The sequence below is a fragment of the Pinus tabuliformis genome, chromosome 1_2, assembly GCF_031772625.1.
Source record: "Pinus tabuliformis cultivar Carrire ecotype Pingquan chromosome 1_2, CPIR1, whole genome shotgun sequence".
In the NCBI taxonomy this organism is placed as follows: domain Eukaryota; kingdom Viridiplantae; phylum Streptophyta; class Pinopsida; order Pinales; family Pinaceae; genus Pinus; species Pinus tabuliformis.
The window spans coordinates 668,022,798-668,050,460 of record NC_142298.1 but is presented as its reverse complement, the minus strand read 5'-3'; the positions used below and the strand labels follow the sequence as shown (position 1 = coordinate 668,050,460).

Below are 27,663 nucleotides of genomic sequence, written 5' to 3'. Positions count from 1 at the left end.
CTTTTACAAGTAATTTATAAGGCTATGAAAAGATAAAATTTCAAAGATAACTCCATGATTTGGGAGGTCTGTCTGCATCAATAACTTATGAAATTTCTATAATATAGTTGAAATAATGAGATTGAAGAGAGGCCTTGCATTCAAATAGAGGTTTGTACATGTGAATCATAGTTTTACATAGATTGGTCATGGAAACTCTAACCTTCTAAGATAAGTTCATGTGCCAGCTTCATTTTATCCTGAAAAGATTTACTAGGTCTTTCACCTAAGCTCAAAGAATTCAATGCCTTCCAAGTGAGGTAAGGTCCTGCACTTTATTTGGTTTTTTCTCTCGTGAAGGCTTTATATGTTCCTGGATGCCATTATTACAATCAAGGGAATGCTTGGGTGTGGCCTAGCAGAAGCTTTGATTTTATGATGCACATTGGTCTAATCAAATTTTCACTTAAGTCTGCATTGTTTGTCTTAAAAATGTTCAATGGTCTATCAAACATGTTAACATATGATTGGGTCTCTAAATCTTCTTGAATCAAACCTGTGAGATGATTAGACTTAGACTCCTTATCATCATCAAAGTCAGACAGTCCATCAAAACATAGTGTGTATGATTTGCCTTTGTTTTCACCACAAAATGAATACAGATCTAATTCAGTTAAATACCATTGAGATTGAACATCACTCAAATCACTTTGAAACCACAACTCCTTTACAACTATAAGAATAGTATTAGTTGTTGATACTTTCTCCTCAAGTACACAATCAAGTAAGGTTGCATGAACTACTTTCTTATACTAAGCATACTCCACCGTATCTTTCTCATGTGCATTCACAACTTAGATTTAATGGATCAAATCATAGTCTTCACCTCATATATGTTCTCGAACTTCAACTCAATTTTGGATACTAAGTTTTGTTTTTTATTATCTAGGTTTGTAGACCTTCTTCAGACAATAGTAGGATATGTTTTCCTCGAACAGAGGGATATGCATTAACATTCAAATCAAATGAGTTGGTATTAAGTTGATCAAACAATCAATGTCCATCATCCAATATTTCTTAAGATTTTTGTGTCCAACATCTAACATTATATCCACATCAACTTCAATGGTGTTCTCATACCCATAAATACTTGGTTGAGTCTCCAAAAACTTTCTAAGAACAGAATCATTCTGAAAATGATAAGATTTAAATATCTTCAACATGTCAAAGGTCAAGGCTAACAATTGAATCCACACAAACAACAATGGGGTATATATATGGATGGATTTGGGAACCAAACCCATTGTACAATGACCTGTTTTTATTGGATCAAACTTTCAATATCTAGAGGAGCTTATTATGCATGATGATATTTATTTCATGAAAAGCAACACAACATTGAAAGAACATGGGAGTTTATTTAAATAGGTTTAGATTTAGAAACAGAACCTTGCATACTATGTTTCCAATTATAAATAGGCACTACATATCTTTATATGGTCTCTGACCCTTCTTTGGCAGAACTAGATAGATTTTTGTCTAAATCTCTCCCAGGTCATTTTTACACAGTCACTATTGTAAATCTTTTATGGACTTCTAAATGCTCATCCAATATTTCTTAATATTTTTGTGTCCAACATCTAACATTATATCCACATCAACTTCAATGGTGTTCTCATACCCATAAATACTTGGTTGAGTCTGTAGAAACTTTCTAAGAACAGAATCATTCTGAAAATGATAAGATTTAAATCTCTTCAACATGTCAAAGGTCAAGGCTAACAACTGAATCCACGCAAACAACAACTGGGTATCTATATGGATGGATTTGGGAACCAAACCCATTGTACAATTTAGTATGTTTTACATATGGTACAACAATTGACCTGTTTTTATTTAATCAAACTTTCAATATCTAGAGGAGCAATGCATGATGATATTACTTTCATGAAAAGCAACACAACATTCAAAGAACATGGGAGTTTATTTAAATAGGTTTAGATTTAGAAACAGAACCTTGCATACTCTATTTCCAATAATAAATAGGCACTACATATCTTTATATGGTCTTTGACCCTTCTTTGGGAGAACTGGATAGATTTTTGTTTAAATCTATCCCAGGTCATTTTTACACAGTCACTATTGTAAATCTTTATGGACTTCTAAATGATTTACTAGCTTCACAAGTAATATGGGAATGTTTAACTAAGGATCAAAGGCAATGAGGACCTACAGGCTAATAAGGGAAGAGGATCTATGGGCTAATAAGGGAATGATGACCTATGGGCTAATATTGTACTGTTTTGAGCATGGTTTCATCAATACTTTACAATATAATATGATTATATTATTGTAAATTGTCACTCTCCTCTTATTCTTCATAATTATTCTTTGTCTGTAAATTTTAGATATCAATGAAAAGAAGAAAGAATTGACGCTTGGATAAATCTGCAAACTTCAAAAGTTGAAGCTGAAACCAAAAAACTTGAGGTATAAGGAGTGTGCCTAAAAATATTTGTACACATTTTTTCTGTTAAAATATTCAATGATATTTCGTCCGGGCAATATCTTTTTCTGCTACATAATAATTGGCAAATTGTCTTGGATAGCTTAATAATTAGATTGTAGAGTGTTAGCGCTTGAAATTTCACCTCAGGCTGAGAAAGGTAAACCTCAAGGCTACATCAAACCATTTAGCCTCGTAGCTAGCCCTACGGGGCAGGAGAAGGCTCTCTCCGGTCAATCTCGACAGATCTTCAATGGGATGAGATGACCAATAAAGTAACACTGATATTAGGCTAGTAGACTGATCAAAGAGTTGATTTTGGGTTTTTTTGGGTTTTTGGTGGCAAATTGAGGAGATGGCAATTTTGGGTGCGGGGATTGGACACAGTTTCTGCACGGGGTTCCTTGGGGCGAGGTAGGAGACAGCGTTGATTCCTTTAACTGAGGTGGATGGTCAGGAATGAAAGATAAAGAGCTAAAGAGAGCAAACAATAACTTTGAATTCTCTTTAGACAGAAGAAAACATTGAAATTAAACAAACTTAAAAGCAGAGCATGGCAAGCATGAATTCTTACTTTAACACTTCATTTGTTTAATGTGCAGAAGGGAAAGAAGGAAATGATTCACATAACACACTTACAAATACATAGAGAAATACACCATCAACACATGAGTCCACAAGAATCCCAAAGAGGACTGCAAAACCCTGGTCTTCCTTAGCCAAAAATTGCAGAGATACAGTGAATAATACAATGATAGCTTCTCCCTCAAGAGTCCAACCATCCAACCCTTGAAAATGATTAAGAAAATACATAATATAGATGATCTAACCTCTTTCCCTGCCTCCATGGGTCGAGCTCACTATCCTAGGAGCTATTTCAACCACTTCTAAACTAAGCACTACAATCTAGGCAGTCAAAACAACTTGCCTCTATAAGCTAGGAAACCAATTCATACATTCAATTTTTACCCTTTACATAAATGAATCTTCTAGAAGTGTTAAACAAGAGTAAAAGTATCTAAAAAGTGTCACAATTACATCCAAGAGGACCATCATTAACCTCACAAAGTCAAAAGAGTCAAATCTGCGTTTTCTGGGTTGAACAAGTCAATTCTAGCAAAATCTGCTCAACGGGTCGCGCCCCTTTGGAGCTCTGTTTGGGGCACTTGCAGGTGTCAGAATTGGGTGCAGAATAGCTCGTTGGAAAGGTATATGAGTCTACTTTCCAAACCAACTAGAATTTTTGAATTTGGAGGTCATTTGCCTAGTCAAAACTCAATTATCCCAAGACTGCTTTATGCAACTCAAAAAAGGGGCAGAAAGTCAAATTTTGCATGTATTTTGACCTTCTGGAGGCCCAAAACCCCATAAAAACTCAAGTCCATCCATGGGAATATTTAAATTTGCATAAAAAATCGGGAAATGCTGAGTTTTTGTGAAAAGGAGTTGCCATGACAAAGGGTCTCACTGGGGGTGAGACCCGTTGAGGAGCCAAAACCTGTAAATTTCCAAAAAATGCCAAAATTACCCAAAATTCTCAAATTTTTTTGGGATTTGAGATGTGGCTAGGCTATTGAGTTCCATGATCTTTGAGTGAAGCCTCAGCCAAGATATGGAGGGGATCAGGCCTCTTTCTCCTTTTTTGTGCCTTGGCCAAACTCCTTGGATCCGGCGATTGTAATTTTGGTATTTCTCTAAAACCATGACACCTGTGCAAAAAGTGAATGAGGTTTTTCTTCTTTTGCATGTTATGGACAACAACCTCTCTCAGTTTTCAAAAATTCATCTTTTATTGCTCTGAAACATCATTTGAGTGCAACTTGTCCCGATGTGTGAAACAAGGGATTTTGTCGAAATGGAGCGAAATGAAGGGGATAGGGGGCTTCTAAATTCTTGGGGAAATTTTTGGGAGTAGGGAGGGATGTTAGGAAGTAGGGGAAAGTGGAATCTCAGAGATTGAGTGAGGGGAAGGGGTCCAAAAGGGCAAAACATAGGCCCAACCTAGAAAATTGCCAGGTTGTAGCTAGCAACTAGGGTTTGTGAAAAAATGAGGAATTTGGGGGATCTAAGTGATGGGAAGTGTTTGGTAAGGTACTTTAAGGATAGGGGAAGGTGTATGAACATCAAGATACAAGTTTTACCGATAACGTGACCGTCCAAGAAAAATTGGCTTCAAAACCCTAGGGGAGGGAAATGACCTTGCCTGGGCGCAACTGAAGCATGAACAAGGTGCACAATGACTCAATAGACACTGAGATGATAATGACAACCCTATGAAAGATGATAGACTCAGCTGAATGATGACATGGACTGACATTTGGGCAAACCCTAGACCTAATGCCTAGTGACCAAATTTTGCTTGAAGACTCACTGAAATGACAAAATTTGACCTTGACACTCTGAGAACACTTTGTAAGAGCATATTTGATCACTGTAGGAAGGCTGGAAAGACTGACACTAACATAGAGTACAAGAATTTGAAACACCATGCATTTGGCACAAATCTTACTTCTACTAAAAAGGAAATGTTGGTAGGTTTATGAAATTTACAATTTATAGTATTAAGTATGTTACCCATGTCTGAATGTTTCTAACATGCATAGGTTTCTAAAATTGTTAATTTACAGTTTTAACTATGTTTGAAAAAGAATGATCATATAGAAGTTGTTGTAATAAATCTCTTCATTTTTATGTTTACAAGCTTAGATAACCACTCAATTACAAACAAATTGAACATGCTTCCTGCCGTTTAGTTCATATATTTTCATATAGTGTTATAGGAATGTAATGAATGTTAAACATCTTATGCAAAGAAAACAACATTTTTGTGTTTTGTTTTGTATAGTACTTATTTTGTTATCTCTACTTTCAGAAAATGACAACAAACCTTACTGAGAATGCTATTTTCTCAATGTTATCTGGATCAACTCATATTCAACCATACCTACAAATTGTTGAACTTGAACCCATACAATCAATGCAAAATTCAACTCCACGATATTGTACTGCCATCTTTGACAAAACACATAAGAAACACCATGCTTCCAAAATATTTCAATGACCTCGTAGCAATAGGCTTGCTACAAAAGGGTTCTATTATAAATGTTAAAAGTTGGACTACTTTAGCTATTGGCCCATCAATGTAAGTTTGTTATAAATTTCTTATTTCAAATTTAACATTTTTACTGATAACAATTCCACCTCTAACAATTATTCCTATCACTGTCATTTGTTGTGTAGTTCTATAAAGCTAATAGACTTCGAGACTTCTACTTCATTTGCACCCTTAATTGGTAATCCAAAAAATATGAGTATTCTGATCACATCTGAAGAAGACACTCCCTCCTCATCAAACCAAGATCCTTCATCAAAAAGACATTGCCCTCTTCCAACTACTCCAACCCCATCCGTCCTGCCAGTCAAAATTCCCATCAAATCACTAAACCCTTACCACTCAAATTGGTGCATAAAAGGATACGTTCAAAGGAAAATAGCTCTTCGACAATTTCAGAATCAATACAGACCCGATAAAGTGTTTGGTTTTGACCTGTTCGATACAGAGGGTGGAGAAATACATATTACTTGTTTCAACAATGTCGCAGATTATTTTTTCACAAAATCCAACATGGAAATGTCTACATTGTCTCTAAAGGGAATGTGAAAATGGCTAATAAGCAATACAACCACTTAAACAATGACTGGGAAATTTTGTTAAATGCAACATCTACCATAGAGCATGTTGCCAGTGAAAAAAACATAAGCCAATGGTGCAATTCAATATAAAATCAATCAATGATATCAGAACAACAAACATCAACTACATTGTTGATATTCTTATTATTGTCACAGACATTTCTAGTGTGTGCACTATACGTAGAAAAGACGGCTCTGAAGTTACTAAACAAACACTACAACTTCAAGACATGTCTGGGTATAACATAGATGCAATATTTTGGGGAGGTAATTTTGATGCCATATCACAAGAAATATCCTCCCTATGTGCTAGGAAATAACCCCATCATTGCAATCATGTTTGCCCATGTTGAAGAATTTAATGGAAACAATGTCGGCACTACAACGAGATCCCTTATTCTTGTAGATCCTAACATTGAAGAGGCCCACACGCTAAAGTCATGGTTTAAAAAGAAGGTTCGACTGCAGCTTCTACATCCTTGACAATAAGATCTCCTTTGGACTATCAATAAAAAAATAACAATTGATGATATTTACAGTATGGATTCCTCAAAGAAACCAAAATTCTTCCAATTAAAGGCCACAATATCAAAAATTGGAATGGAGAGTTTTTACTACATTTCTTGCTCATCCATCATTGATGGGAAACAAATGCATGAAAAAACTTATTCCACAAAATACAGGGGATGTGGTTTTGCCCAAAATGCAACGCCGAAGTAACTAACTGTGATATCAGATACTTACTGAAAATCGACATATAAGATCACACTAGTGAAGTAGCTTCAACTGTTGCTTTCGAAGATGCGGGATCTAGAATTCTTGGGAATAATGCCAAAGAATTCTATTTATTATCCTCAAATTCAGATCTAATCAAGGAAATTGTCTCCAAAGCTCTATGGATAGATCATATCTTCACACTATCGATGAAGACAGAAACTTCAGTTGAAATGTGTTATCATGAAATAAGGAATCTTGCATTTCATGATAGAATGCAACAACATCCTTCGAGCAATTGATAACATCTCGATATCGTAGATAGATATCGCAAAATGTATTCCTCGCTTTTTGACAATTTCTATTATCTTATTTTATAAGTACAATTTTGCACCATATATGATTGCATGCCTTCTCGCCAAATTCTCTTATATAGTATTGAAATAAGTATTCGTGCTCCATTATATCTAGCATTGTGTATGTACACAAATTCACATTTTTTTCATCTTATTTCTTTTAAAAATGAGGTAACTTACTGCATTACACATGCAACTATCTACATGTATAAAGGAAAATTACTAAAACTTTTCTTTCGAACACATTATTCAAATAAAAAATTCACATAAAACTATTGAAAACTTAAATTTCTTTCTCCTCTTTTGCTTTTATACAATAACATCGTTGTTCTCTCCAAATAACATTCATGTTTTCCCCTCTATTGCTTATAGGTACGATAACTTTTGCGAATGTCTTCTTGTAATGATGAACGTGCCCGAAGATACTATGCAACAAATAAAGAATGAATAAATGCACGTCGACGTGAGCTTTATCAGGCAAAAAAGGCATCATAGAATGTCAAAAAAACAAAAATCAGAAGGAAAACCAACATTCCTCGTCTGAAACGATCCACCCCGAAATCAATCCTCCTTTGCAATTATCAAACTCTTTATCTTTTCAACAAACTTCTCAAACAAATACATCCATACCTCATTGCCGTAACCCCTCCTTTGCACATGATTTCAACAACGTTTACACTAATGAAGCACATTGATAATTCGGTGCAAAGATTGATAAACTTGCACCTAAATTCCCATGCTCCATTTGTCCTGAATCATATCTTGGAATACATATCCGCAATTCCAACCAAATTTATTGTTGCTCCAGATGCATCTTTAAAACAAAGGGTCATGGCTTCTCATTATCACACAACATGGACCCTGGTCCTCAACCAGCTGTCCTTACGTCTCTTTCACAAATAGAAGAAATGATCATTGCTAGGGTTAACCCTATACTGAAGGTAACACATGCACGTGGTGGCCAATATAAATACAGTGGCCACACAATTTGTTTTCCATAAGGCATTACAAAAATCACATGCATGTTGCCACGATGTGTTGAAGACTTAGACATTCTAATTGTCACCCGTCATAGTAATGATCATCAGGCTTATGATTGCATTGTCAGTGGACAGCGCGTTCTTGCTGCATTAGAATACAAATTGGCAAATGACCCATACTATAAGAAGGCTCATATTGATAAAAATGCACTAGCATCCTTACCAGCAATCCCCACCAATGTCTCCTCCTCCCTTCGCCATTCCAATACTACAGAAACAACTGTCCACCTTTTACCTAAACCACCTCATGAGCCCACTAAAGATTTCGCAAACCCATCCCTACACCAAAAATGATCATTCATACCCATTATTCCTAATACAAATACAGAAATCCAAGAAATCCACCATTATTTACATGCTTACAGCCACCTTTCTGATACTACAATTGAATGGCCACCAATTGACTTATCCCCAATCAATGAATACAACACAAAAGGTCTACTCTCTATGGATTTCCCCACCCTTTTTCCCACAGGAGATGCAATCCCAAATCAACCAAGAATGAAAGTTGTGTAGCTACATGAATACGCACTTCATCTCATACATTACTACGATAACAAATTCGGAAAGCACCCACGATTTCGTTATTACATATATTGTTGGGTGTGGAGCCTGATTATCTTCTGTATTCAAAGGTTTCGCTGCATTGGAGCCCAGTTCTATCCGCCCGTAAAATATTCGCTACAGGGGGGGTCCAAGGGGTCAGGTTGCGACCTTTTGGGAGCCCCCCCCCCCGGTGGGGGGATCGGGGGTAGCACCCCCAAGCTAAGAATAGATGTAAAATTGAATTGTAAAATGTTGTAATTTCGTAGTCAATCTGGGTTGTTCATTAGGCAAAGATTTGAAGGTAGAAGTTATGTTTAATTTAGGGTTTTTTCCCTAGAAGGCAACCCCTTGCTATATATGAGGGAATTGTATGGCGTCTATGTAGATCTGTATTCTGAGTGAGGAAGAGAGAGGAGATTGAGAGCGAAGAGGGAATTACAACGGATATGCTGTAGGTTGTATCTCTTTAGTTTGTTGGATAATATAAATCGAAGGACTGGATGTTTCTCCATGGATGTAGCCCGAACTGGGTGAACCATGTATATCTGTGCCTCTCTTGTTTTATGCATTTTCTGTGTTTATATTTCTGCAATATTTTATGTGATACATTGCTTTGTAATATATAAACTAATATATAATATATAATTTTCTAACAATTGGTATTAGAGCCGAAGGTCTATTTGGCTAAAAAACTCGCAGGAGAGAAGGGTTCATGGTTTGAGTGGGTGCAATGGCGGAAGATGGTAGGTTTAGGCTCGAAAAATTCAAAGGCCAAAACTACCAATTGTGGAAGATGCAGATGGAAGATTATATGTATCAAAGAGATCTATACCAACCATTGAGTGGAAAGACAAAGAAGCTGACGAGTATGACATACACAGAATGGGATATTCTCGACAGAAAGGCACTTGGAACAATAAGGCTGTGCCTAGTGGCGTTGATAGCATTTAATATTTCAAAGGAATGATAACAGAGGGTTTAATGTCGACATTGGCCAAACTATATGAAAAACCCTCGGCCTTAAATAAGGTATTTCTTATGAAGCATTTATTTAATATGAAGATGTCAAAAGGTGGATCTGTTGCTGATCATTTAAATGAATCTAATACAGTTACCAGTCAGTTAAGTTCTGTAGGGGTAACTTCTAATGATGAAGTTAGGTCTTGGTTATTTCTGTGCTCATTGCCAAAAAGTTGGAATGGTTTAGTTATGGCCATTAGTAACTCTGTCTCTGGATCTAGTACTTTAAAGTTTGATGATGTTGGCAGTGCAATCCTTAGCGAGGAAATGCGACGGAAAAGCTCCAGTGAGACATTAGGTAATGGTTTGACTGCAGAGACTAGGGGAAGAAAAATGGAAAGAGGAAAGGGCCCAGGATCTCGCAGTAAGTCAAGAAAAGGAAAATCCAAGTCCAGATCAGGGATAGTGTGCTGGAAATGCGGGAAGAAAGGACACCTAAAGAAAGACTGCAAGTCTCGGAAGGGAAAAGAAGGAGACGTGTAGCAAGAAAACAATCATGAAGCGAATGTGACAGGTGATGTGTTGCAAGATGCTTTGACTCTTTCTTAGAAAATATTGTTGATGCCTGGGTGGTAGATTCAGGGGCCTCATTCCATGCCACACATGATAGGAAACATTTTCATGATTATGTTCAAGGAGATTTTGGACAAGTTCGATTGGGTGATGATAAACCCTGTAAATCGTTGGAATGGGTACAATTTTCATAAAACAAAATAATGGAAATCAATGGTTATTAAAGGGAGTAAGGCATGTCCCAGATTTGAAGAAAAATTTGATTTCAACGGGGTAGTTGGGAGGTGAAGGCTGTGTGGCTACGTTTACAGATAAAACCTGGAAGGTCACAAAAGGATCCCTGGTAATAGCAAAAGGAGAAAAGGTTGGTACATTGTATTTATGCAATGGTATTTATAATTTTTTTAATGCTTTAACCTCTATAGGAGAAGATACGGCATTATGGCATCATAGGCTCGGGCACATGAGTGAGAAGGGGATGCAGATTCTTCACTCAAGAAATTTTTTGGCAGGTTTGAAGCATGTTGATTTAAAATTCTGTGAGAATTGTGTTTATGGAAAACAGAAGAGAGTCAGATTCCTTGTTGGGAAAAAAAAGAAGAGAAAAAAATTAGAGCTTGTGCATATAGATGTATAGGGACCTGCTCAGGTATCAACTCTTGGTGGATCTCATTATTATGTTACTTTTATTGATGATGCAACCAGAAAAAGTTGGATTTATTGTATTCGAAATAAATCGGATGTATTTGATACTTTCAAGAAATGGAAAGCGTTGGTTGAAAATGAGACAGGAAAAAGGTTGAAGTGTCTCATATTAGACAATGGAGGTGAATATTGCAGCAAAGAGTTTGAAAGGTATTATTCTAAGAATTGAATTCACAGAGTGAAGATAGTTTCAGGAACACCACAAGAAAATGGTGTGTCAGAAAGGATGAACAGGACAATCATGGAGTGTGAAAGGTGCATGAGATTGCATGCAAGATTGCCTTTATAATTTTCGGCAGATGTTGTAGATACTATTGTTTATCTAATATACAGAGGGCCTTCAAGTTCCTTGGATGGTGTTATTCCAGAGGCATAGACAGGTAAAAAGGTAAACTACTCTTTTTTAAAGAATTTTGGTTGTTAAGCCTTTGTCCACATTAATAAAGAAAATAGAACAAAGCTTGAGGCAAAATCAAAGAAATGTACCTTTATTGGATATGGTGTTAATGATTTTGGCTATCGCTTTTATGATTATGAAAAACACAAAATCATTAGGAGCAGAGATGTCATATTCAATGAAAAGGTTTCATATAAGGATCAACACAGAAAAAGGGTATAGATTTTGATGAGATATTTTCACTTGTTGTTAAAATGACTTCAATCAGAACTATTTTAAGTCTAGTAGTAGTTGAAGATTTGCATATTGAGCAATTAGATGTAAAGACAGTCTTTCTCCATGGGGATATGGTGGAAGAGATATATATGCAGCAGCCACAAGGATATGAGGTAAAAGGGAAGGAGAAACTAGTGTGTAGGTTGAAGAAGAGCTTGTATGGCTTAAAACAGGCTCCAAGGCAGTGGTATCTAAAATTTGACAGGTTTATGTTTGAACAAGGTTATACTAGATGTCACTCTGATCATTGTGTTTATCTCAAAAGGCAAAATGATGGCATCTATATTATATTGTTATTGTATGTAGATGACATCCTTGTTGCAAGTTCTAACATGTAGGAAATAAATGTGCTCAAAATAAAATTGGAAAACTCATTTGCAATGAAGGATTTGGGTGCTGCAAAACTAATCCTTGGTATGAGAATAACTAGAGACAGGAAGAATCGCAAATTAACATTGTCTCAAAGTGAATACATAGAAAAGGTGTTGAAAAGGTTTAATATGCAGAATGCAAAACCAGTTAGTATACCTTTGGCTAGCCATTTCAAATTAAGTAAGGAGGAGTGTCCCAAGGCTCAGGAAGAAATGGCTCATATGTCTAAAGTTCCATATGCATCAGCAGTTGGAAGCTTAATGTATGCAATGGTCTGCACAAGGTCTGATATTGCACGTGCAGTGGGAGTTGTAAGAAGGTACATGAACAATCCAGGAAAAGAACATTGGATGGTGGTGAAGTGGATTCTTAGGTGTTTGAGTGGTATCACAAATCAAGCATTATGCTTTGGTGGTTGAAACATTGCTCTACAGGGATATGTTGATGTAGATATGGTGGGTGATAGAGATAACATGAGGAGCAAAATGGGGTATGTGTTTACTGTAGGTGGAACAACTGTCAGTTGGGTCTCAAAACTGCAAAGTATTGTTGCACTCTCAACAACATAAGCATAGTATGTTGCTGCTATAGAGGCTAGTGAAGAAATGATTTGGTTACAAAGGTTTCTGGATGAATTGGGTAAGAAGAAGGAGTTGGGCAGGTTATACAGTGACAACCAGAGTGCCATACATCTTGCAAAAAACTCTGCATTTCATTCCAAGACTAAACATATATAGCTCAAGTACCATTTCATATGGTCAACGTTGGAAGATGGACAATTGAAGTTGGAAAAGATACACACCGACCAAAATCCTGCAGATATGTTAACAAAAGTTGTAACTAGGGAGAAACCGAGAATCTGCTCAGTTTCAATTGGTCTTCAAGTGTGATGAAGAAGATGAGAAACATCTAGGTCCAAATGTCCAGCAAATGAAGGAGCGGTGGAGTTGCTATAATCAGTCTCCAAGTGGGAGATTGTTGGGTGTGGAGCCTGATTATCTTATGTATTCAAATATATCGCTGCATTGGACCCCAATTGCCTCCCGTAAAATATTCGATGCAGAGGGATCCAGGGAGGGCGGCTACGACCTTTTGGGAGCCCCCCTCTGGCGGGGGTATCGGGGGTAGTGCCCCCAAGGCTAAGAATAGATGTAAAATTGCCTTGTAAAATGTTGTAATTTCGTAGTCAATATGGGTCGTTCATTAGGCGAAGATCTGACGATAGAAGTTATGTTTAATCTAGGGTTTTTTTGCCCTAGAAGGCAACCCCTCGCTATATATGATGGAATTGTTTTGCGTCTATGTAGATCTTTTTCTAAGTGGGGAAGAGAGAGGAGATTGAGAGCGAAGAGGGAATTACAACGGATATGTTGTAGGTTGTATCTCTTCAGTTTGTTTGATAATATAAATCAAAGGACTGGCTGTTTCTCCGTGGACGTAGCCCAAACTGGGTGAACCACATATATCTGTGTCTCTCTTGTTTTATGTGTTTTCTGTGTTTATATTTCTGCAATATTTTATTTGTTTCATTGCTCTGTAATATATAATTTTCTAACATATATAATCTCATGTTGCGACATCGCAGTCAAGCAACAACCTCGATTTTTGTGAAAAGGAACATCACTAATAACTTTCCAACATCTATTCAAGATCTGAACATCTGATTAGAACAATTTCCAAACGAGCAATTGGTAGAGCAAGTCATGTGATTCGGTTGCTCTTTACATGGAACAAGATCTTTTTGTCACAAAGCTAAAAATGAACTGACAAACATGATATCTCAGCTCGGTTTTCCGACGTTCTTCTTCACATTAAGTGCAGCTGATACACAATGGCCTGATCTTGATGCAATCTTGCCCGGATGTCAACCTTCTGATATTGCAAAACAATAAAAATGGAGAAATGATAACATTATCTCTAACCCACATTTAACATCGCTATATATGCACCATAGATTCATAGCATTTCGTGAAGTTATCTTAGAGAAACACTTGTAGACAAAAGACTACTGGTACAGGTACACATTCTACTGCCTTTTTTTCGTAACTCTCTAAACATCATACCTCACCTACTACAACATTTTCTTACATAAATGCATACTTGACAGGTATGAATGGCAACATATGGGATCTGCACACATCTATGGTTTCCTTTGGATAGAAAATGCACCTGATATGGAAATCTTCAACTGGGAATACACAGAAGCAGTTGATATTACTAGGTAGTTCTTTGATAAATATATTTCAGCTTGAAACCCTCGAACTCCTTCGATTTCAAACCAACCAATTACTCGGACAGATCCAGAAGACCCTTGTCTATTGTCCACGCCACAAATATTCAGAACCAATCCTTTCAATGATTATGAACAACTCATCAATTACGTTGAACGTCACACAAAATGCACCGAAAGAACATGCCTAAGAAAGAAACGATCCTCATTCGAATGTCGTTATAAAGAACCATGGAAATTACATCCAAAATCATCCTTATTCATTGACTCCAATGGCCAAAAAACATACACCCCTGCTCGCAACGACGATTGACTCAATATCCATAACCCTACCATCCTATCTATTTGGCGTGCAAATTTTCACTGCTCACCAATACTCTCCATACAAGTTGTACAAAAATATATCGCCAAATATGCATTCAAAGCAGAAAAAAACAGAAAAAACAAAAATAAATAAATAAAATAAAATAAAAAATTAAAAATAAAAAATAAAAAAATAAAAAATTAAAAATAAAAAAATTAAAATTAAAATTAAAAATTAAAATTAAAAATTAAAATTGAAAATAATAAAAATTAAAAATTAAAAAAATTAAAAAAATTAAAATAAATAAAAAATAAAGAAATAAAAAATAAAAAATAAATAAAAATAAATAAAATAAACAAAAAAAATATAAATATATATATATATATATATATATATATATATATATATATATATATATATATATATATATATATATATATATATATATATATATATATATATATATATGTGTAAAATAAATAAAAATAAAATAAAATAAATAAAGAAAAAATAAAAATAATCTGAAAGCTTCCACCACATGCTATGTAGAATTGCCTTCGCTTCACCCATTTCTGACCCAGCAACGTCTGCATTTCAAAAATTTCTTATAGAAACCCTTGTTGATCCTTTGGAGCACAAGAGACCTGCCATATGCTGCAAAAACTACCATTAACATTGTGTAGTCGAGCATTCTTTTATTTAAATGTAAGCCAAAAAATTTATATGTGCCTTCCACAAAAAAAAAACCACCTCCACTACATCCCCACACATCATAGATACATATATCCAACGCCCTTCTACCCTAGAATCCACATCACTTATAGAAGTAGCAAGATCTTGGTCATATGATCCTCGTCGCAAAACAAACAAATGGAAACTTAGACCTACAAAAGAAATTATTCGGGTCATACCACACTACTCCTCCATACCATCCACAACAAAACCTTGCTATGCTGACTTTTGCAGAGTTGAACTTATGCTATACAAACCCTTTCGCCATATTGTAAAAGATATAGGATATTCTGCTGCAGGATACATCACAAATCGACAAACATTTTTTCCATTCTACAAACCTTGGCATCAACACTACACACTATCTGATGTTGAATCTGTCGCAAATGATAACTAAACTATTCATGAAACCAATCCTCTAGACACCATGGAAGTAAATGAATGGGAATTACTCTCCCAATTATACCCTACAAATGATCTCCTCATAAATGACCTTGATATGCTTGGCCTTCGTGGCTTTGATGACTACCATAATTGGAATCATACCACTATTCCATTAGATCTACAAAATAATTCCATACAATTCATTGAGAATAGTTGTTCCATCCAACGCATTCTTCAAACACATCAACGTATCCTGACGACCCTTACTACATTATCTCCAATGCAAAGAAAATATCTAAATATTATTTCTAATCATTTTGCTAAGAAGGATAGTTTAACCGCTCTCAAAATGATAATACAGGGCACTGCTGGTTCAAGAAAATCTCTCCTTATCAATTGCATAAAATATATGCTCATAACCCTTGCAAGCCCAGAGCCTTCACCGATCATGCTCCTCACCCCTACGAGGGTTTCTGCCTTCAACATACAAGCATCGACAATCCATTATGCTCTCCACCTTCCTATAAAGGATCTTACACCCTTAGAAGGCAATGCTCTTGCAAAATTCCAAGAAGAACTCAGGCATATAAGGTACATACTAATCGATGAAATGAGCTTCATTGGGCCAAATCTTCTTAGCCATATTGACAAACATCTTTGAGAGGCATTTCCATAGCAAAGAAACACTACTTTCGGTGGTTGTTCCATTATATTGGTTGGTGATCTTGGCCAGTTACTGCCTGTTAAAGACATACCTCTATATGCAAGCACGAGCCACGGAAGCGCACTGTGGAACACCTTCAACATAGTGATCACATTAGACACAATATTTCATCAACAAGGTGACAACATTGCCCAGGTTACTTTCATGAACATCCTCCAGAACATTAGAGATGAAAATCCAACAATCGATGACTACAACATACTCATGTCGCACACAGATTCCTTTTAATCAAAAGATGAAATACATTCCTTCCATGATTCCATGCATCTATTTCCAACAAATGCTCAAACAACGGTCCATAATAAGCAAATGATAAAATCTCTAAACACTCTGATCGCAAGATCCATTGTTGAAGATGACAACAAATATTCCAACATTTCCTTAGAAGATGAGAACCTTGAGCGAATTGTGTTACTATGCAATGGCCAAAAAGTTATGTTAACTTCCAACCTTTGGGTTTCAGCTAGACTTGTTAATGGTTCCCTCGGAGAAATTGTAACCATCTTTTACAAAGAATCAACTACACCTCCACAACTTCCAACATTTTTTGTCGTAGCTTTTCCCAAATACATCAGGCCTCCTTGGGATGAAACAAATCCCACTCATTTGCATGTTCCAGCAATAAAAATACATGGACGTACGCAAATTCCACTAAATATGGCTTGGTCTTTAACCATACATAAATCTCAAGGTATGACATTGCCAAAAGAAACAATTGACATTGGGAAAACTGAACGTTAGGGTCTCACATTCACAGCAATTTCAAGAGCACCTTCTCAACAAGATCTTCGGATTTTCCCCGCATTCAATTTCGATCATTACAATAAAATGAAGGACAACAAAAACATTTCTCGCAGAAGACACGCGGAAGAAATTCTTCGTTCAATGCCACCTCCAAATAATTTGCTCCAATCTCATTCTATTTTATTAATCTCATTCTATTTCATAACATACCTTTCATATCTTTCAACAACAATAAAATTTAATCATTATTAATCATGTTTGCAAATAATACAATTTCTTTATATTTTCTATACATTTGATTCTAAAATTTTCTTTCTTTTGCAATAGGACATATGGACTCAGAAATAGCACAACTACATAACTATTGGGTCGAAATTGAGGCATCAATACTTACATTGCAACATATACAAAACATATTTCTCCCGGTACCAAATCCAGCAGTACCATTATATCGCCTTCGTCCAACTATACAATTATTACTACAAATAAAATCTTCCCTGAAACGTATAAAGCACATTCATCAACGTGACAAAATGCGAAAGATATGGGCAGAATGGCAATCAAGAAATATGTGTCTCCAATTACACATAAATCTCCAATGGTGTTCAGTATGCCATCATTCACCTTGCATCTTCGACTAACAATATTTAAATCCCCATGGCAAAGGTAAGTTCATTTCCATTCATTCCAATTTCATTTTAACACAACTCACATGCAAACTATTACTAATAAATTTCCACACTTAATTTACATATTAGAAATTATAACAAAATATACATTTTCCAGGTTCATTGCTGCTTCTTCAGGTCTTCGATGCCTCCAACAAATTTTGATGCAACTTAAAATGTGGAATGACAATCACAATGTTCTTCACAATATTATATTTCTTTTCTAACCTCATATGTTAGAATTTACTAGTATTTTCCAATTGAAACTTAAAAATGGATGTTTCAAGATCAAAAGAATTTCTTTGTTACAAACATTCTACTTTCTGTAAATTATACCTAATGTATATCACTTGGCTTCATCTTCCACCGTTAAATGCAATCTTAAATATTATTATAAATAACCATTACCATGTAAACTACTACTAAAGAATTTCCACAATAAATTTACATATTCGAAAATATTAATATTACTTCTACATCACATTAACAAAAAAAAATCAACTATAAAATGACAACCATCAGGTTGATGTTGTATCATCGTATCGCTTTTTTCAACTCTTTCATTAAAATCCAATTGTATTTTTTAAATAACTCCATAAATATGTAACATATGGAAAAACATAATCTTCAAAGACAAAAAAACAAAACCTTACAATATTGAACAAAAACATTCTGTCATCTTTAACTTAAGATTACATGTAGGGTGAACATTCCACTGTTCCAGGGACCCAAAAATATATTTCTATTGTTCTTCATGGTAAATAGCACGTCTTCTGAAGCATATTCACTATATTCATCCCGTATAAACCAACGACGAGTATATCTTTGAATGTGGTTGGTAATAGCAATTGCACATGTCTTCTGATGCATATTCACCATATTTATCCTGTATAAATCAACTCCTGTGGACTTTGATTGCTGGTGGGATGGTCATGGAGGAAAGCAATTAAGACCCATCACAGTGGTTGAAACCCATAATGGTTGGTATCAATTAGTTTAGAAAAAGTATTGGATCCTAATCAAATAAAAACAGGTCAATTGTTGTACCATATGTAAAGAGTTACTTCACTAAGTGACTTCTGTGAGAGAGATGACCTCCCATCGGAGAGTGTGACATAAAATTTTGATAGTTTATGTTTTTACAACCAATTCATTATCAATGGGTTTTAACATATTTTTTTAACAAAATCAATTTATTTTAATGAATGTAATACATGCTTTAAATATATCTTGGTATTTATTTAATTTTTTGTTTAAATAATGATTTCTTAAATATCCCTATCCAAATCGATATAGATACCTAGTTGTTGTTCATGTGGATTCATTTGTTTACCTTCACCTTGAATCAGGCAATCCTTATCCAGATATGAAGGTGTGTAAACAACTTCAATGGCTATTTATGGCTATCTTTATTGCATTTTATAGCCACTTTAACCCCCGAATAGGGTTTTAGGCATGGATTCCTCAATTGAAACTCATTATCATCAACCCTTGCTTTCAAAAATGTCGATTTACATTTCACTATTCTTCCACACTCTATGCCTTACGACGTTTCCTTTGCAACATTAGGTGCAAATGCTAGTTACAGATCTCCTCATATTGGGTTGTAGAATGCACCTAGGCCCAATAATACTTACAATTATCAAGACTTTTAACCATAGATACTCACTCTACTTTCCCATGGATATTACTAGCAATTGCACCACATGTTGCAAAGGAAACGTCGTAAGGCTATAGCATATAGTGGCATATGGAAAAGGCCCAATAATACTTACAACTAACAAGACTTTTAACCATAGATACTCACTCTACTTTCCCATGGATATTACTAGCAATTTCACCACATGTTGCAAAGGAAATGCCATAAGGCTATAGCATATAGTGGCATATGGAATAATAACATAGATGAAAAAATATGTGATATGTTATGTGATCTAGATGTTGCCTAGTTCGGAACTTTCCTTTGCAACATAAATTACTTGCTAAGAAAAGGTACTAAATAGTGGCATATGGAATAATAACACAAATGAAAAAATATGTGATTTGTTAAGTGATCTAGATGTTGCCTAATTTGGAACTTTCCTTTGCGACATAAATTACTTGTTAAGAAAAGGTAATAAATAAATTTAACTTTACAACAGGGGCTTCATGAATGGAGACCCCAATGCCATTTAATAGTTATTAAGTTTTAATTTATAAAATATTTCCAATCAACTAAATAAATTAAATTAATGAAATTTAAAATGAAAACTTTGAACTTTGAAATTGATAATTGAATCTTTACAAATATGAAATTTACAAAAAAAATCTTATTTGTTGCTAATTATTAAGTTTTAATTTATAAAATATTTCCATTCAACTAAATAAATTAAATTAATGAAATTTAAAATGAAAACTTTGAAATTTGAAATTGATAATTGAATCTTTACAAATATGACATTTACAAAAAATATCTTATTTGTTGCTAAGAGAGAGACCCTCAGCCATTTACTATTTGAATCCCACCTTGCTTTTACACCTATTTCAGCCATAAGTTTATGATTTGAGGAAAAAACAAAACCCCAGGAAGTCTGAATCCCACCTTGCTTTTGCACCTATTTTAGCAATAAGTTTATGATTTGAGGAAAAAAGAAAACCCCAGAAAGGGAATTTCATGGCTTTAAAGGTCTAAAGAGTCAAACAATTTTAGTTACATTGAGTTCATACACATAGATTTGCACATATTTCAGCCATAGGTTTAGGATTTGAGAAAAAAAACCACAGAAAGAAAATTTCATGGTTGGAATGATTGAATTGACAGAAAGCACTTATAGGGATGGGACACTTGAGTAGGAATTCATTGACTGCATTCTCAGTACACAAAATTACATGTGATGATGGTGGCGATAGAGGTGCTTTGTCAAGGTGAGCTTCCTACCGCCCCTCCAATGAGCCATCTATTACCTAAACTCGAAATTGAATTTGAACTTGAACTTGGTAACTATGGTTGAATGCAAAGATAATTTTTACTCCATAACACTCGTTGTTCTATCTTTGTGAGGAGTTTCCTCTTCTTAATTGTTAGGGTTTGAAATCTAATGAATTTTTACAGATAATCCTGTTTTGGCTTGCTATCTTTTGGCATTCCTTCATAATGGTGGTGCACATACATTGAGTTGAATGGTCTCTAGAAGACTCTTATTTATATCCATTTTGACAAACTTTTGTGGGAAATCAAAGTTGAAACCAATGGTTATGATAATAGGTTACTTCAATTTGGTTGTTGTGGCAATTCACCACGGTAGTAGCAAATGCACTAGGCAGATTTGGTTGTTGTGGCAATTCACCATGGTAGTATAAGACACAGTAATGCAAATTTAGTTACTTAACTATAGAGATAGACATATATATAGGATTTTGTAAGTAAGATTATTAATTTAAAAACAACAAAACATTTGTAATAAAAAAATTTAAAACCTTAATAATTCAAATAATACACGTCTTTATTTATAAAATTCACTTTAAAAGAGGTTTCTACTATATATTGGCCTATAAATTTAATTTACAACCTAAGTTGAATCATTAAATTAACCGTCTATATTAATTATAGACTATTGAAACACTATTGATCCATCAATTATTTAGATTTGGAAACGTGAACATATTTATATAAACAACAACAATTAATGCTTACACAGAAGATGAACCTATCCATAATTAGTAAAGAATGCATTCTAGTACTGAAAAATTCATTTGATTGGAATAAGAATTTTGACTTTAAACCCTTAAAATAATAAACTCTAAAATATTTGTAATAAAAAAAATTAAAATCTTAATAATTCAAATAATACAAGTCTTCGTTTATAAAATAGGAGTAATTTTATAATATTTTCATGAAATGTAGACTTAAATATTTGTAATAAAAAAGAATGTGGCGCCATTTTGCCGATAGAAACATTTCATTCAAAAATATATTTTAAAATCCCAAGCCGTCTTTTTAATAAAAATGCAAATTACGCTGGGGCTTGGGAGGGTACGGCTCTGCAACATGATGATTTGGGGCTGTCCATGAACGGGGTCTACAGGCCGGAAACGGCCCTGTAGCTCCCCGTCCCCATCACTTTATCCTTTTCACTCCTCTAGCTGAGCCGCGTCATTTACATCCTGCCTCCTCTACTTCGGTTTTTACCTCTCCACTACCCCGTGCATCGGTTTTTACCCTGTTAGGGTTTTACTCCGTCACGGACTCACCTGCTCGACCGAAGCTAGGGCTTCCTGCACAGCCGACAGCATACGACAGGGCTCCTGCCACGCCGACCTGGCGGTGCTCCAAAACCCTCCTGCTCTGCCTCATCTAACGGTTTTCCAAAACGGTCGGTGTCGACCCTGGGCGGTTACCTGTATTCGAGGTCTATCCAAGCGGTTGGCGACATGGACATCGACGAGGTGGACTTCTCGGATTCCCCGCTGGCTGAAAGCTCCATCTGGCACTCCACGTTCTCGACTTCTAGAGGTATGTACAGGGAAAATCTCACTGCCAGCTTTGAAGATCCATCTCTTTCGACTGATCTGTCCATCCCTGCCTCTCTGCATCCTGGCGAACCCTCCTCCTAGACTTCTTTCTCTGAGCCATCCCCGGCTACCCTTGGTTTCCTCGCAGACTATCTACATCCCTCCCCACAAGCCACTGGTCCCCCACTTCAGCCGGGCCTACCTGACTCCCTCCCACCGCTCTCTGGGTCTTAGGAGGTTTTCGTCCCCTCTGCGTCTAACCCTCCCCCTCCACCCCCGGTTTCATCCAGGAGCTATCACGCCATCCCACCTCTCCCGGAAGTTTCCCCCCCAGTCCCCCCACAGACGACTCCTGGAGCATCAAAAATCCCTAGACGCATGTCCGCCCGCCCTCTGAAGAAACAGTGCTGCTTCAAATCTAGATCTGAGGACGTCTTCCTTAGACTTGAAGAATACATCCAGTGGGGAGATGCTATGGATCTAGCGGACAGAGTACTTGTGGGCCTCATTCGGGGTCGCCACATTTCTGCAGATAAACTGAAGATTTGGGCTTCGGAGATTTGGGGCAAATACCTGGTGGAGATCCCCTCTGTGCAGACTTTCGTACGCTGCTGGTTCGCGCTGAGATTTGCAAGGGCGGACCATACCAGTTGGGTACTGTCTTCGTTCTGGCATTATGGAAAAGCCCCGGTTCTCCTCAAACACTGGACGCCTCTCTTTGACCCAGAGTCGGAGCAAATTGGGATTGGGCGAGTATGGGTTAGACTCCCGGGCCTGCCGCCACAGTACTGGTCCGAGGATATATTTAGAATAATTGGGAACTCTCTGGGCACCTTCATGGAGTCGGACAAGTCATATATACAGACGGGGATGATGGCACACGCTCGGATACTGGTCCATCTTGATACTAGAGGAGGCCTGCATGAACACATCAACATTCAGTAGAAAACATCCTCAAGGAAGCAGAAAATTGACTATGAGGGCATCCCATATCGCTGCAGAAGATGCCATCAAGTGGGACATCTCTACAAAGACTGCCCTCTTCTACAAAAGGCACAACACTCCCCCACTCCTCAGAATGCACCGGCTACTATGGGTTTACCTGATCCCCCGACAGTGGAGGCTCCCAGGGCAAAGCACAATATTACATCAGATACGGTGGAAGCACCATCGGCTCCTCGACAAAGGAAACAAGGCGTGATCCCGACCCGGCCTCCATCACCTCCACTGACGCGTTCAAAGGCTGCAAAAGGAGTTGTTTTCTCTTCGGGTACGTCTTTTCCTTTAAATGTCTCTGCATCGATTACAAATTCTTTGAGTTTTTCTCTCCCCTTCCCCCCACTTAACCCGATCAAGATCCCCCTCCCATCCTCCCCCTCTACCCTTGACCTGGTCAAGGCCTCCCATCTGTCTCATCCCCCTTCCTGTTCGCTCTACCCGACCTGCCCTATTCCCCAACCCTCGGGTATACTGTCCCCTTGCTCCCTCCCTTCCGTTCCCCCCCTCCCGTCCTCCTCGCCCTCCCCCTCGGTAAACTCCATACCGAGGTATGCCACCCGCTCGTCCTCTAAGCACCATGAAGAGGACGCAGTGGGGCTGTCTGCGGAGCCTCTCATCCTCTCGCCCAAGCAAGGCAGAGGCAGACCCCCAAACCTAAAAAAGGCTAAGGTACAAGCCGGGGTTGATGTCATCCAGGGAAAACAACAAACTATCGACAGGGCACTTAGAGCATCGGTCACCCTTCCCCCCCCCCTCCATGAAAATTTTATCCTTCAACTGCAGAGGGCTGGCCAGCCCTGAAAACAAACTGGCCCTGAAACGTCTCATATTTTCTGAACCGGTTGATATCATTTTCCTACAAGAAACTTTATGCAAAGCAGACTTGGCTACATCCATCCTGAGCTCTTGGATGCCAGGCTGGTCTTTTTTCGCCTTAGATGTCTCTGGGCGATCGGGTGGCATAGCCATTGGGTTCAAATCCAGTTCCATAAAACTGAAGAATATCTGGGGTGGATGGGGTTTCCTGGGGGCAGAGGTTTACTCAATGGATCTGGAGGAGGATCTTCGAATCCTAAACGTCTATGGACCCTGCATTAACAGGGAACAATTCTGGAGAAAGCTCTTTACCTCTCCCCTCCTACTTGCCGAGAACACAATCCTTGGGGGAGACCTGAACTTCTCAAAGGGTCATGCTGAATCCTGGGGACACTCGGCGCAGATTGACCCGCTCTCGGATTTCTTTGAGCAGCTGCTGGAGGATCACCATTGGATAGATATCCCCTCGGCAAAGATCCAGCATACATGGAAGAATAATCGAATTGGGGATCACAGCCTTGCCAGAAGACTGGATCGTTTTATTATCAAGGAGGTTTTCCACGGCAACCATCCCCGATCCAGGCAATGGGTGGGAAGCGGAGGGATATCGGACCACAGACCGATATACCTTGAAGTTGGAGCAAGGCAACTGAATCAAAAGGCCCCCTATAAGTTTAACTCCACCTGGCTCCGGGATCCTGGCTACATGAACCTTATATCAGATTTCTGGAAGACACATCCTCTACCAGAAGATGCAGACCCGGTTCCCTACTTTATAAGGAACCTTACTGAAATCAAGGTTCTATCTAGGAAATGGGCACATTAGAAGAGACTACAAGATGATAAGACGATCTCCCTAGCTGAACAAGCGATTGCCGATCTTGAATCCCAATCGGTGGGCACTTTTATCTCCCCGGAGCAAAAATCTAGGTTTGATGGCCTCATCAATCAGAGATCTCAAGTCCTAAGAGATCGAGAAGCTAGCTGGAGATTAAGAAGCAGAGCAATCTGGCTAAAGGAGGGGGATGAGAACACTAAATTTTTTCACCGATTCGTGAATGGCCAGAAAGCGATCAATACCATCTGGGAATTGCAAGATGAACAGGGCCAAAGGATCCACAAATCTAGAGAACTTGCTTTCTTAGCCTCTTCACACTTCAGGAATATATATAAATCCCCAAGAGAAGCAAACCTGCTTGAAATCATGAAAGTAGCTGAGCTCTTTCCCAGATTTGTGGATGAAGAGGATGTAGCTGAGCTCACTAAAGAAATTACTATGGAGGAGTTGGAAGCTACAATGAGGGGTTTTCAAAAGGACAAAAGTGCGGGACCTGATGGTTGGCCCATTGAGTTCTACTTAGCTTTCTTTGAGAAAATAGGCCCGGACCTCCTCAAAGTAATAAAACACTACTGCCTCTCTGGCATTCCCCCTGCCATTAAAACCACTTTCATTGCCCTTATTCCAAAATCCGACAAGCCTACTTCTTATAATGATTTTCGGCCTATTTCGCTCTGTAACTGCCTCTACAAGATCATGGCCAAAATTCTTGCTAATAGACTCAAGCCCATCCTATCTGCCCACATTTCCCCTGAACAATTTGCCTTTCTTCATCGCCGCCAAATCCATGAAGCTATCAGCACTGCTCAGGAACTTCTCCACTCGATGCACTGTAAGCGCCTGAAAGGCATGATCCTTAAGGTAGACCTCTCCAAAGCTTTTGATAGGGTTAATTTGCTCTATATCCGTATGCTTCTCACCCATCTGGGATTCCCCTTCATCTTTACCAAATGGATAATGAGCTGTATAACAGATGTGTCGTACAGTGTCCTCCTAAATGGGTCCCCCACTCCCTTCTTTACTGCTGAAAGAGGCCTTCGGCAAGGATGTCCCCTATCTCCCTTACTTTTTCTCCTCATCATGGAAGGGATTAGCAGGTTGATCGCATCAGAACACAGAAGGGGAAGGATTAAAGGGATAAAAATCACTGAGAACTGCTCTCTCACTCATCTGTTGTTCGTGGATGATGTGCTTATCTTCTTAAATGGAAGTCTGGCCGACTCCTCTGCCTTACGTCATGTATTTGATCTCTTCCAGAAGGCCACAGGTATGACCATAAACATCCAAAAATCCACTCTTACTGCTACTGGTTGTTCGGCCAACGAAATCATCTATATGGAAAACCGGTTCCCTTTCCAAATACACCAGATGGAGGAAGGACTGAAATATCTGGGTTTCCGGGTGAAACATGGAGGATATAAAATTGCGGATTGGACCTGGCTTATTGCAAAGGTGGAGAAAAGATTACATGTATGGTATAACAGATACCTCACCAGGGCTGGAAGACTCACCCTCATAAAAGCTGTCCTGGAAGCTACACCAGTATACTGGATGTCACTGGCTTGGATACCTAGAGGAATCTTAAATAGACTTCAAAGGATATGCTGTAGCTTCCTATGGAAGGGGAACAAACATGGGAACCTCTTTGCATGGGTCAAATGGGATACTATAGCAAGGCCTAAAAAATGGGGAGGATGGAGCATAAAGAGACTGGATCTTTTTTCAAAAGCTCTGGCAGCAAAGCTAGGATGCCAACTGCTCATAACCAACAGTCTTTGGAAAAGGGTTGTAGTGGAGAAATATATAGCCCCGGAAAGTATTTTCAGCTGGATCCGCAAGGAAAAAAGGGAACAGGGTAGACACTCAAACATCTGGAAAGCGGTCATATCATCCCTCCCCCTCATCCGGGAAGGTTTAACGTGGCGAATACATCAGGGGAATGCTGCCCGCATAGGGATCGACCCATGGATTGGATGTGGAAATACCCATCAACTTCCATAATAGCTAACGGATCATCTGAGGGAACAGGGTATCAATCATATTGCAAATATAGAAGACAATCAAAACTCCAGCTTTTTCCAACAAACCTGGAAGACAGCTGGAGATCTACACATCCCGGAACAGTGGAGGACAAAATGGGAGAACTACACTAAGGCCCTCAACCAAGCACACATCAGGATAACGAAGGAGGAAGATGAGTTGGTATGGGCACATGCAAAAGATGGTGCATACACTCCAAAGGAAGGGTATCTACAGATTATGCAACATTACCAGCCGGAAAATGTACAGCAGTGGTGGAAGGCTATTTGGCAGCTCAAAGCAGCCCCCAGGACGCGCATGTTAATGTGGGCCATCCTATTTAATAAAATTCCCACTGGATCAAATTTGATGAAAAGGTCTTTCCATGGACCCTTTTGGTGCCATTTATGTAGAAGAAACGAGGAAGATACTGAACATCTCTTCTTGAATTGCCCTGTGGTCATAGAGCAATGGACCCTTATCACCTCCCTCCTCCCCTCCCCTCACAGATGGCAAGGACAAAACATCACTGAAGCCTGGATGCACTGGCTGGAACACCACTTGGGCAAAGACAGGAACATCCCCCTCCTCATGAGC

The 27,663-nt window shown here is 37.9% G+C and overlaps 1 protein-coding gene across 1 annotated transcript; it reads left to right on the top strand.

Moving 5' to 3' along the window:
- Positions 1–24,150: 24,150 nt before the first annotated feature.
- On the top strand, positions 24,151–25,035 carry LOC149207458 (uncharacterized). Its single transcript, XM_089398045.1, has one exon. The coding sequence runs from the start codon at positions 24,151–24,153 to the stop codon at positions 25,033–25,035; it is 885 nt and encodes a 294-aa protein (XP_089254171.1).
- The last annotated feature ends 2,628 nt before the right edge of the window (positions 25,036–27,663 follow it).